General features: G+C 35.1%; 1 protein-coding gene across 1 annotated transcript; it reads left to right on the top strand.

The window, feature by feature from the left end:
• Positions 1–2240: 2240 nt before the first annotated feature.
• On the top strand, positions 2241–2778 carry LOC149151654 (putative aspartyl aminopeptidase). Its single transcript, XM_089445651.1, has 2 exons — positions 2241–2538; positions 2622–2778. The coding sequence occupies exons 1-2, from the start codon at positions 2448–2450 to the stop codon at positions 2759–2761; spliced, it is 231 nt and encodes a 76-aa protein (XP_089301777.1). The 5' UTR covers positions 2241–2447; the 3' UTR covers positions 2762–2778.
• The last annotated feature ends 10246 nt before the right edge of the window (positions 2779–13024 follow it).

Here is a 13024-nt window from a genome sequence, read left to right as displayed (position 1 = left end):
TGTTGCTTCTTCTTTGAGTGTTTGCATACATGGTTTTTACATGCTCCTTCATGTAGTTATGCTAACATCAATTGAAGAAAAGAACTTGGATCATGCTGGTATATGGGGAATATTGGATCACTTTACATCAAAATTAGTAATTAATCTACACTCCATCCTAGCCTCTCATTTAACCTCTTAAAATTTGGCTCTGATTGTCAAAGAAATATAGTGAACATAAACAATCGTTGACTGCTTCACTACATGTTGAGACTTGGAGCTAAAGTGAAGGGAGTTTCATCTCCCTCCCTTATGGTAGCAAGATTCCCTAACCTAGACATGGTATGGGGTAACAAAGAGATAGCGAGAGTACCAAGGGAAAAGAAATTCACAACAAACAAAAGGAAGGGGTTGTCTCATTGAAGGGAGAGACCAGGGGACCAAAACCAAGGATGAGGGGAATTGTAACAACTATACCAAGGAGGATCTAGAACAAAGGAGCTGGCCAACTTGAGAGAGGAGAGATCCATCACAAATAGACCTAAATTCTTAGTTGAACAAAATCAAATAGAGCTTGTCTAGAAAGACCAGGGAAACACAAAAGGATAAACAAAGAAAAGTTCGGGCAATACAAAGTATAGACCAAGAAAATAGAATAATAATAAGGAATAAGCTCTATGACCTAATAAATTAGGTTAAGACCTTTGAGATTAAATGAAAAGACAAAGAGGAAAAGCACATGAAAAGGAGAAAAGGATGAAAATTAAACCTACTTGCCAATGCATTGAAATAGAGCCACTCCTTTGTATTTCCTCGAGATGGCCTTACAATATATGAACTTTGTAGAGTTGTGAACCCACAAAGATATAAATCAACGAGTAGAATTGCGCCCACAGTGCCCAATCTCAAATTCTTTCTTTAGAGGAAGCTTAAGCATGTAGAGGGAAATTGCAGTATGGAACTAAATGAAGAAGATTATGTAACTTGAGCCAACCCATTCACTAAAATAAGCTCTCACAAAATCAACTATCCAAAAACCAAGCGGGATACATACGTATCTCCAACGTCAGGCACATCCACCACCCACATTATTCCCACAAAGTATCATGAAAGAAACACAATATCAACACAACTTGCCTTGCATTTCTAGTTTACACCACCACCTTTTAGTAAATTCTTAATGTTTTGCGACACCTCGCCCACCCATTATATCAAACGATCACTAAGTAAACACTACCCTATAAAACAAACCATCCATATATCTTTTTACAATTAATACCATTCAATAACCCTCATAAATATCCGCCATACAAAATTTTTAAACAAAAAAATTTATTTAAAAAAAATATAAAAATCAAATTTTAAAATAACCATATATATATATATATATAAATAAAATCACCCTACTAATAAGCCTTCCCATTAATCTATTCCTAAATTCGCTTTATTCTCCACCTCTTCCCTTTGCATTAATCTATTCCTAGATTCGCTTTACTCTCCACCCCTAACCTCATCTCTTTACCTACTAGCCACCTACGCCCTTAGTAACCTCCAAACCATCACTTAGAAAAACGGAATATAATTTCAATAAAGAAAAATACATCCATGTCGCAACAATTAACTTTAATAATAAGAAAATAATGCCGTATTAAAATCAAATTCATGAGATTATTGAATTCTTCTTTAATAATAATAAGAAGATGATGCCTTATTAAAATCAAATTCATAAGATTAATGAATTCTTCACGCAAAGTAAAGAGAAGCATAATCCCGTTCCTTACTAAATACGAAAAGCAAAGAAGAGAATCTCATTTACTTAAAGAATACGCGAACCAAAAAGGAGAATCTCATTTACTTAAAGAATACGCGAACCAATCTTAATATTAAATATTTTGTTTAAATAAAAACAAATGTCACGCACACAAGAATCCAATCTTATTTAAATAAAACAAAGAATGTAGAGGAATACAAGGAAATCGCCAATGAGTTTTGAAGGGTGTAATCTCCTCTCAGGAAGAAAAGAGAATAATTTTATCAGTTGTTTTTGGGATTTTTTTTGAGTTTTTTTATTTTAATTTTTCTGAAATTACAATTTATTTGTAATTTTGTATTGGATTTTTTAAATGCTAAAATTATATATATAATAATAAAATTTAACACAAATTAAAATTTCAAATACCAACTAATAAAAAAAATCCAAAAAAAATAATACCCCACTACAAAATCCAATTTGGAAAAAAAAAACAAGACCTGCCACAGCTAAGCCATTAGAAGTCCAAAGCGATAAGAAGTCCAAAGTTGTCGCGTTTATTGTAATTGCTCGAATCGTATATTAAGGGGACCTGCCACAGCTAAGCCATTAGAAGTCCAAAGTTGTCGCGTTTATTGTAATTGCATTGCAAACGCAACGAAGAGCAATTCCAAACCCATTCGTTGAATCTCGTAATCGTTCATTCCTGCGGCGATCAATGGCAATGCAGGGCAAAGCCGAGGTTCATCCCGTGGCCGCGGAATTCATTGATTTCTTAAATGCTTCTCCCACCCCATTTCATGCCGTCGGTAAGTTTCAGTTTGTTCTCCCCGAAATCTGTAAATATTATCCCGAGTGTTTGTTGAAGGGGTCTGATAGGTGGTGAATGTAGGCGAGGCCAAGCGGCAGCTGAAGCAGGCCGGTTACGAGCATATATCTGAAAGAGAAAACTGGACTCTACGGCCCGGGGGCAAATACTTCTTTACTCGCAATCACTCTACCATCGTTGCCTTTGCCATTGGTCACAAGTAAGAATACTGCTGTCGCTGCCAGTACTAATAATGTTGCTTTCTTGGTTTTTTTTTTTTTTTTTTGCGAACATTTAACGTAAATTTACGCAATTTAGGTGGTCTAAAGGTAGAAATTCCTGTTTATTAATAATACGCGACCTTCGAACCATGAAAAATGGACATGAATATTGCAGAGAATCGGTGATTTATTTTGGAACCGGTTATATTTGGATTTCTAATAGTTCGGGGGTAAATATATCTGTTTTAGGTGTGCGTGCACTTTTACACATATATATGTATGGTGTGAAAAAAGGACGATTAAAACCGGTATTGGCTGTATGGATTTTTTTTATAATTCGGTGGTAGATATATCTGTTTTAGGGTATGCACACAAAAAACGAAACAACCAGAGTTGGGTATGCTTGGAGCCTTAATAATTCGGGGGTAAGTATATCTGGTGTGCGCGGACGCGTATATATATATATACACACACGTGTAAATTTTTTTGACTAATATTTTATAAATAGAAATGGTTGTTTTTCTATTAGCAAAATGCTGCAGTCTCACTCTCACGGGTAAGCAATCTAAGACATCAGATTTGCAGATACATCCAATAAAAAATGTTTTTATCAAAATTACATCTTCAGCTTTTATCAAAAATTACATCCTCCCTACAGAATGCTCTGCTAACTATACCAGTATGCAGATTCAAAATGATTCTATATGTATAGATCCGGACATAAATCCCTAACAGTAAATAGAGTTTACACTACATTTAAAAAGAACAGAATTAAGAAAGCTTAAGCACGTTGTGGCAAGGATCCAATTGCACCTAACATTTTGCAGTAGGATGTGCAAGCAAGTTGCATAATCTACAAGGATCTTCATGATGATGATTTGAAGAGGCTAGTAGGTTTTAAATAAGCCAAAGAATTGTGGGACAAGTTAGAATCCATATTTGGAGATGGTACCGGTAACAATATGGAGAATGAGAAAAAGAGAAACAAGAAGAATAAGAAGAAGGGCCTACAAATTCAAGAATCTCAACCACACGAGTCTCAAACTACTAGTGCAAATGATTCAATTGATGATGAGAAGAAACCAAAATATCATGAATACAAAGGTATAAATATTAATGATTTTTTTGTTAAGTTATAATTTTGATGCTTCAAATTTTGATCATGCTGAAATGCCTAGTGAATATGAGAATGATATTAAGGGTCTTAAAGCTGAGATTTCTAGACTAACAACTATATGCGAGGGTCAAGAAAATTTATTTTAGATATCTGATGATAAGGAGGCCAAACTCAAGGAGGAGATCATCAACTTAAATATTAAATTGGCATAATTAGAAGAAAAAAAAAAATTGAGGAAGCAATACCAAGAAAAAGAAAATGAGTGTGAGATATTAGAAGCTGAAGTGGTGTCCTTGAGAAAGAAATCAAAGATGGATAAGAGCAATGTGGCCTTGGATAGTTTACTTGAGATCGAGAGATCACCATTGGATAAAATTGGTCTTGGATTTCAAAAGGATGAATCTAGTTTGCGTGCAGGTAAAAACACCAAAGAAGAACCCAAGAAACCTGTATCAAACAATACTAGCAACAAGAGTGGGATCCAATGAAACAAGAAGTAGAACCAACAACATATCAATCAAAAAAATCAAAAGCAACAAATAAGAAAACTTGAAGGAGCTCCTACTTTCAGAAAGTCCTTTGCTCCAAGAGAGGAACGTGACATATTTGTAAAATTTAAAAGGAAACATAGTCCTTTTATTTCTTACGTGCATAAGGTAGAATGTTACAATTGTCACATATTTTGACATGTCGCAGCTAATTGTGGGAACATAACGTATATATCTAATTAGTGGAGCTTGCGGTGGTATCAACAATCAAGGAGATTGGATAGCAAGTATAATCATAGTTGTTATGGTTATTGATATTCATGTAACCTATTTGGCCATAAGGTATTTGATTATAGATCTAACCAATGGAGGAGAAGATTACATGCAAGGTATATATTTGGCATGAACAACATGATATTTGATGCTCTTTCTTTATATCTTGGCCATTTGGAGTGTTACATATGTCATAACTTTGGCCATTTGAAAAGAGACTATTTTCTGCCCCATTATTCAAGGAAAAACCAACAAAAGAAGCAAAAACAAAGAGGACTTAGCATAAAACTAGTGAAGGAAGAAAAGAAGCATCCAATGACTGTGTGGAAAAAGAAGGAGCAACAAATCTTCAAGTAGTGAAGAGAATCCCCTCCTTCAATCCATGATTATCTCTTGCATATTTAAATAAAAATGAAATGTTCATGAGATGTGCATAAACTCAAGGGGAGCGTATGGTAGCTATGTGATAGCTTGATGAGTACAAGTTGTTGCAGCAACATATGATGGGTTCATTTGTACTTCATGCACATTTAGGTCCACATGATTAGCCGGTATATTAGAGGTATATTGAGCTCAAGGGGAGATATATATGGTATGATATTTTCCTAGATTATTTGGCATATTATTTATTGTTTTCACTCAGTTATTTTTACCTACCTTACATATGTTTTCTTAGTGAAAGTAATACATTTTTCAACCATATATATGCTTTTTTATTTTCACTCACAATTTGGTTGAAAAGATGGTATAACCATGCATAGAAGGAGTTCATTGACACATGATGTATAGAGATGACTTGAGACATGGAAAAACCATGTATGAGTTGTTATATGATAATTATGACAACCATGTATTTTCTATGGTTTCATCATTTTATGTTGGTTCAAGGTCTATTCATTATTAGTGTGAATCATTATGATGGCAGACATGTTATGGAGGAGCCTTATGAGTCTTTTTTCAACCACATGTATGGGCTAATGATGATGTAACAATCATGATATGTCATGTGTTTTAGTCATTGATACATAGGAAATGATCATAGAAACCATGTATTTATTGATATATCTGTTGAGTGACAAAAGGTTCCTTTTAAAACTCCTATTTATCCCACATTAATTATCAACCCGGGAAAGTCATCAATTTGGGAGTGTACACAATATGTGCACACTATAATCCCAGAGAGTAATGTTTCCTAAATTGTAGTATAGATCTTTAAATACAAGAGTAAACGAATGCACCTAATAAATTCCAATTGCAATTAAAGAAAACTCAATCCTCTAATGAAATCAAATCTTACAGCAATGCAAGTAACAACAGCATCAATTGAGAGTACAGTAGTGATAACTCATCTCTTTTTAACTGATTTAATCAAAGTCAAACTCAATCTTCATTAAATAATCTAAAGAGCAATGATACCAATCTAAGAGTCCAATAGCAATAATTAAACCCTTTACAGTTGATTAAATCAATTCGAAAGTAATTCAATTTGCAATGAAGGTAAATGGAATCGACAGTGCTGTAAATCATATAAAGCAGAGATATTCTGTCAATACCATAAAACAATAAACAACGAAGGAAATCAAATCACATAAAGCAAGAAAACTATCAAACCATCACACTTGCGAGAATCAGAAATGTATGGCACAAAGGAAGCAGTTAAATCCACCAGAGGTCGGGCCCTTAGCTGCCAGCGAACACTGCTAGTTTACTTCAGATAAGGCGAATGAACAACAACCTCAAATTATATATTAATCATTGAACTTGAGTAACATTACAATATGATCACGCTCTCTTGACAGCCCGATTCTGTAAAGTAAAATTACAATTTGAAATAACAGAGATCCATCCCCTTTCCTCCTATCCTATCCTATTCTATCACTAATTATCTATCTAACTTCTAATAATCCATCCCCCTCTTTGATCTCTGTTCTAATTTAAATACACAGAGAGAAAAGAGAAGTTACAACCGAGATGATTAAAATATGATTCCATTACAAAATTGGATTGTTCACAACAAATTTATCAGCAATATCATGTCTAAAATATCTTTCGACCAACATTCAATAGGAATAGGTCGAATTTGGTATTGCAACTGAAATAACTTGGAAACCCGCCGCAACAGCGAATCTCATAACAACATCTTTAGAGAATCTTCCATTTCTCTTAATACAGATTGAATTTGGGAAAACGGTTTATTACAAAACTAATATGCTCCATTTTGAACAAAACCCCTTGTTTCGTATTTTCCAGATTCTTCTCCATTTGCCCGAAACGTCCAATGAAAAACTATCACTTCTTATTCCAATGAATTTCTAAGTTGGCACATTTAATATTGAGCTAGAGATCAAATCTGCAATCTGGAAAATATTTTGGAGGCTAAAATGGTGAGTGAAGTTACAATAAATTTATTAATAAACCATCATTGGTAAAAACATGCATAATAATCAATTTATTAAAAATAAAGGAGAAGAAATAATAGTTATCTATAAGAGCATAAATAATTATAAAACGGAATTATATGATAAAGTATGATAAATGACGTGATAAATAATGGTAAAAATGGATGAAATAGGCATTAAAGAGTGATAATAATAATGACAAACTAGCGGCCCAACATACCCCCAAACTGAATATATTGCATATCCTCATGTAACCCAAAGCCTCTGTATTAACCAAGCAATAATACAAAAATGGTTCATCCAAACTCATGAAATGGATGGAACAAATGAATTCTTCCTCAAATAATGAATATTCAATTTTAGCAATTTTGATGAAGGCGTAACAATTTTTACATTGACGTTCAACTATATGTATATGAAGGTGCAGCAAAATATGATATAGGTAACAATAAACTCCATTAACCATTTTCTCAAAAACTACAAACCAGATTTTGCTAAAATTTTGCAAGTAGATTTCTACTAGATTAATTCTTCTATGATCCAAAAATCAGATCTTTTTGATGCAGGGATCATGAGATATAAGGAAAATGGTTGTAGGTGATAGTGCATGATATCTGAAATTTGACAAACTAATTTAACTTGATATTTTCTAGGTTTGTGTATTTTAATGATACCTCTTTGTTATTCAAAAATCACAAGATTCAGTTCATAGTTTTAAAGATATACGTCAATCAATTTCTGCACTGTATAAAAATGAAATTGTATGCCTTAAATGAGAAAGAAAGTAGAAAACATTCATCATGTGTAGCAATTCCTCCCCCAAACTGTAGAATTAACATGCCCTCATGCAATTCTAGAAAACAATTTGAGGTAGTTGCTACCATCTGTTGAAATCTATGCTTGGTGTAAAACAACATGGAATAAGGGAGGTGTTGAGAATGAATAAGAAGATCAATGGATGATAAAGAATATGAATGACATGGTCATAATAAATAAATAAATGAAAGAAACACTCCCCAAACTGAAAGAAGCTATGTCTTTAAAAAATGGGAAGTGGTAAAGATGTAGAATGAATGATTGTAAATAATGCTCAATGGATTTTCATAAAATTCTCTTAAATTCGTAATAAATCAAAAAATTATGCTATTTTACCTCAAGTTTTACCTCCGAAAAGAAAAATGTACATGACATATATGGACTGGCATTTGTTAAAGCTGATATAGGCTGAGCGGATACTGAAAGTGATGAAAAAGGTGAAATCCAGGCAAGCACATCATGTCTGAATAATTTTTTGCATTCACGAGTTTCCCGAGTCTATTCTATTAGTTCCAATTGTGTGGTCGTGATGCAAATAGAATTCCACCCATGCTTGTTTTTCTCCTGTAAACAATTCACTATTCGGCATGCAAATTTCTTGAATCCACTGTGTTAGTTTTGAATAGCAACAGATAAGATGCATGCAAGAATTCCAATCAGAAAAACTTTTGTATAAATGCAATACTAATATTTTGTTAAATTAACAAGTTATGGCAAAGTTCAGTAATTATATCACATGCTATCCCATAATGCATACATTCCCCCCTCCAATTGAAAAAGATATTCCATGACCATACAACATATGAAAGGTGTTGTGCTGATGACAAGGAAAGGGAATAAACAATACGATAGTAAATGAAGTAGAGTACACATATCAATGATAGGACGGCGAGAGGTATGGTTATAATGAAAATAGGGTGTGTAAACATAGTTATGAATAAGAGATAGGATGCTTTGAATTGATGATAAGTTATGTGAAAAAGAAAAAAGACAGCAATATGCCAAAAATATGCTTTGCTGACGGTATTCTAGCTGAAAATGATGTGATTGATCGGAAAACAATTTCTCATGCGTAAAGGTTCAAAACAAGGAAAAATTAAGGAAATAACTTCTCCGATAAAAAGAGAGAATAAGAAAAGGGTATTATAGTAATAATTGACAATAAAATATAACTTCAATACCATAAGCAGAGCCTCTGCTGCCAGAAGGTGTTCATAGCCTCGGTAGGGTTGCTTTTTAACCCGTATGAGCTAGGATCCTCAATTTATAAATGGAGAGTTCTAGTGCTATTTTACAGAAGAGATCGGTGTGCTGGCATGGTAACTAGATAACCATACTACCATTCACCAGGATGTAGCAAAAGTGAATAGGCCGGCTCGTGATGAGACCTCTTGTTCCAAGGATATTTTGGCTATCTAATGGATCATAACCTTGGTGTGGTGGCCATAATGGGAATGCCAATTTTTTACATCCTTATGAACATGGTAGGTTGGCTCTGAATGAGACCCCCTATCCTCTATCTGTAGGCAAACTTTTGTTGTTATTACACATTTTTATGATAAATAGAGGGAGGCTCAGTACTCCTTAAGAGTAGGGATGGTGGAAGAAGTTGAACATGTCAGTAGAAAAAAATATACCCATAATCTCATTTATTACAGACAGAGAAGATTATAACCAGGAAGGGTGGAACCAACATGGTATTAAAATGATCAATTAGTATCATGTACAACAGAAAACAATGCAGTAAAGTAGTATATAAATAATTGTGTCCCTTTTGAAAATAATCTATCATCAAAAAATTGTCATGTTAAAGATCATAAAATGAATGATATTAACTCGCTTCAATAGAATCCATAATTCTTGTCCTCATAAAAGTAGTGTCCTTCATGTCATGAAAGGGAATCAACAAAATGTGGTTGAGATGAACTAGGAATAATTCCACAAGAGGAAGGAAGGGTTGCTCTCGAAAATACTCCCAAAGTGTTGTTCCCTTGAAGGAACAACAAAAACACTCGAAAAAGTGTTGTTCCTTGTAGGGAACAGCAAAGGAAAATACACGCAAAAGTGTTGTTCCCTATAGAGAACAACAAAAAAATGCACGCCAAAAAGTGTTGTTCCCTATAGATGCACACGAAAAGTGTTGTTCCATATAGGGAACAACAAAAAAATACACGTGCAAAAGTGTTGTTTCCTATAGAGAACATCAAAAAATACACACAAAAAAGTGTTGTTCCCTACAAGAAACAGTAAAAAAGTGCACGCGAAAAAGTGTTGTTCCCTATAGGGAATAACAAAAAGTACACACAAAAAAAGTGTTGTTCCCTGTAGGGAACAACAAAAAATACATGCGAAAAAGTGTCGTTCTCTATAGGGAACAACAAAAAATATACACAAAAAGGTGTTGTTCCCTGTAGGGAACAACAAAAAAATGCACGTGAAAAAGTGTTCAAAAAATACAAAAAAAAAATGTTGTTCCCTGTAAAGAACAAAAAAAAAATGCACGCGAAAAAGTGTTGTTCCTTATAGGGAACAACAAATAATACACACAAAAAAAGTGTTGTTCCCTGTAGGGAACAACAAAAAAATGCATGTGAAAAAGTGTTGTTTCCTATAGGGAACAACAAAAAATACACACAAAAAAGTGTTGTTCCCTATAGGGAACAGTAAAAAATATACACAAAAAAGTGTTTTTCTTTATAGGAAACAATAGTTGTTCCCTATAGGGAACAATAAAAAATACATGTAAAAGAGTGTTGTTCTTTATAGGGAACAACAGTTGTTCCCTATTGGTAACAACAAAAAAATACACGCAAAAAAAGTGTTGTTCCTTATAGGGAACAATAGTTGTTCCCTATAGGGAACAACAAATGGTCCCTATAAGGAACAACAAAAAATATACACAAAAATGTGTTGTTCCTTATAGGGAACAACAACCATTCCCTATAGGGAACATCAAAAAAAACATGCAAAAAAGTGTTTTCCTTATAGGGAACAATAGCAGTTGTTCCCTATAGGGAACAACAAAGGAAAATAGGAAAAAAATGGCAAACAATCATCTCTAGTGCTCTAAGCAAATACAATCGAAAAAATAAAAAATAAAAATTTGTATGTACGAGTTTCAAAAATGAATTCTTTACGGGACTTGTGCTGTCGAAGAGTGGCCTTATGCAACAAGAATTTGCATGGTGGGGTCCTCATCGTTCAATTTCCAATGGTGTGGAAACTACAATTTAAAGTAAGCAACACCTGAAACACAAAAACATAAGACAAATTAGAAAAAAAAAAAAACAAAAACAAAAAAAAAAACAAAACAAAACAAAACAAAAAAACAAAACAAAAAACAAAAAAAACAACAACAACAACAACACTTTATTTTAAAAACAATATGTAAATAAATAAATTAAGTTACAACAGCTATGATGTTATTTCTTAACCTCGGATGCGGGTGACTATTGAGTTCATTAATGGTGTCAATTGGGAATGGCGGCGCTCGGCCCTGCTAGCTGCTGGCCTGCGCTTATTTCAATGTCACGACTCGGCACTTGATGGCTCACCTTAGGTGAGAGCAGGTCTTCCTGCAGATTGAATTAAATGCACACTCCGGCTGAGACAAGGCCGCTACTGGTTTAAGCATGGCACATTCGGCCCTCAACTCCAATGTTCGCACCCCATCCTCTAGCCTTTGTCTGCCCTTTGCCGGAATCCCTTGTAGCAGAACAGTTTTTGGCACCCGCCGTTCGCTCCTGTTGGCTCTGGATTGTGAAATTGGGTCTCCTTCTTCCCCTCCCTAGCCTTGCTCGCTGAAGCCTAATCAGGCTCCCTCTGTGCTCTCTTATGCCCTCATCAAAGAATCCCATTTCTCTGAGCATCCCCTGCGCAGCCTTGCCATGGTTCGGCACCGTATGAGAAGCCGCCATGGCGGGAGTTGTGGTGGCCGCGCGCATATAGTGTGTGCTCTCTGATCTTTGTTGAAAGAACGCCATCTCTCTTTCCTTAGTAGCTAAGATTTTCATTGCAAAAAGAAGATTAAACGACTGTTTATCATCTTAGATTGCATTTTAGGAATTGTCCATCTACATCACGCCAGTGAACTTGAAAGGCAAATTTCTTAAGCAAGATCAACCATAAAATAAATTTAATGAATCTAAAAACGCTTTGGAACCTAACGCACAACATTTAGAAGTCTAGGCTAGAGACGTATTCCAGCGTCATAAAGCCTGGTAACTGTTGTTTTCACTGTTGGTTGGGTGATTCCTCCACTTTGAGACGATAAGTGCCAGTACGGACTTGTGCTCCCACGTACCGTCGAGTATATTTTGGGAGACCACAATCAGCTTTATCCTTTATCCATAGGAAGCCGTGTCTGTCGCCCTTTCGGTCGCAATGCATTGAACACAGCATTCAGGAAGATTGACTATCGTACCGTAAAAAGTATTTTGCAGTTTTGCGATTGGTTTGGTAATCCCTCTGTCTAGATTTCCAGAGCAGTCCCTTTCGTTCCTTTTCAGACTCCTTAACAGAAGAGGTCCATTTGAGCACTTGTCACTTCAGGCTCATTAAAAATCGAAGGCGACTAGAGTCATCTTTTGTTTTTTCTCGACTCTTAAAAATTGAAAAAACAAGTTGTGTTAAAGCATCTAAAATTTATTTTAAACGGAATAATCATCACCTTTCCTATGTTGATCTTAAGTTGAGAAAAATGGAGTCCACCAATCAAGGAGTTCCCCTTGGAGGAAATCCTAGTCCCTTCTCCTCGTGGGGAGATGTTGGTGCACCCCATATGGCCACATTGTCTCTTCCAGGATTGACAATCGGCTTGCCCGTATGGCTCTTCTCAACTTCTATCGTTCAGAACACTGTGATTCCTGAACAATCAAGTCAGCAACTAAACGATATTAGAGTTACCCCCCAACCCTCTACTTCGTCCAATTCTTCCTCTCCTCCTTCCTCTTCGCTTGATGAAGCTGGTAAAGCCCAAAATCAAGTAACTGAGAAGAAGAAGGAGAAGAAGAAGAAGGAGCCAAAGGCGAAAAAGGGCAACCAAGCATCGTCTAGCGAAAATCCACACACTGCACCAACCAAGCCTAAATCGCCATGTGTCATTTGCAAAGGAGACCACTATCATCGAGATTGTCCTTGCATCCCTTGGATCTTAAGGGACTGGTCTCCTCAT

The sequence above is a fragment of the Pinus tabuliformis genome, chromosome 9 (genome assembly GCF_031772625.1).
Source record: "Pinus tabuliformis cultivar Carrire ecotype Pingquan chromosome 9, CPIR1, whole genome shotgun sequence".
In the NCBI taxonomy this organism is placed as follows: domain Eukaryota; kingdom Viridiplantae; phylum Streptophyta; class Pinopsida; order Pinales; family Pinaceae; genus Pinus; species Pinus tabuliformis.
The sequence above is the reverse complement of the archived record's forward strand: the minus strand, read 5'-3'. Positions and strand labels throughout refer to the sequence as shown.

Coding starts and splice junctions, on each gene's coding strand:
- LOC149151654 (XM_089445651.1), top strand. CDS start 2,448: ATGGCAATGCAGGGCAAAGCCGAGGTTCATCCCGTGGCCGCGGAATTC. Junction 2,539..2,621: donor CACCCCATTTCATGCCGTCG/GTAAGTTTCAGT, acceptor TGGTGAATGTAG/GCGAGGCCAAGCGGCAGCTG.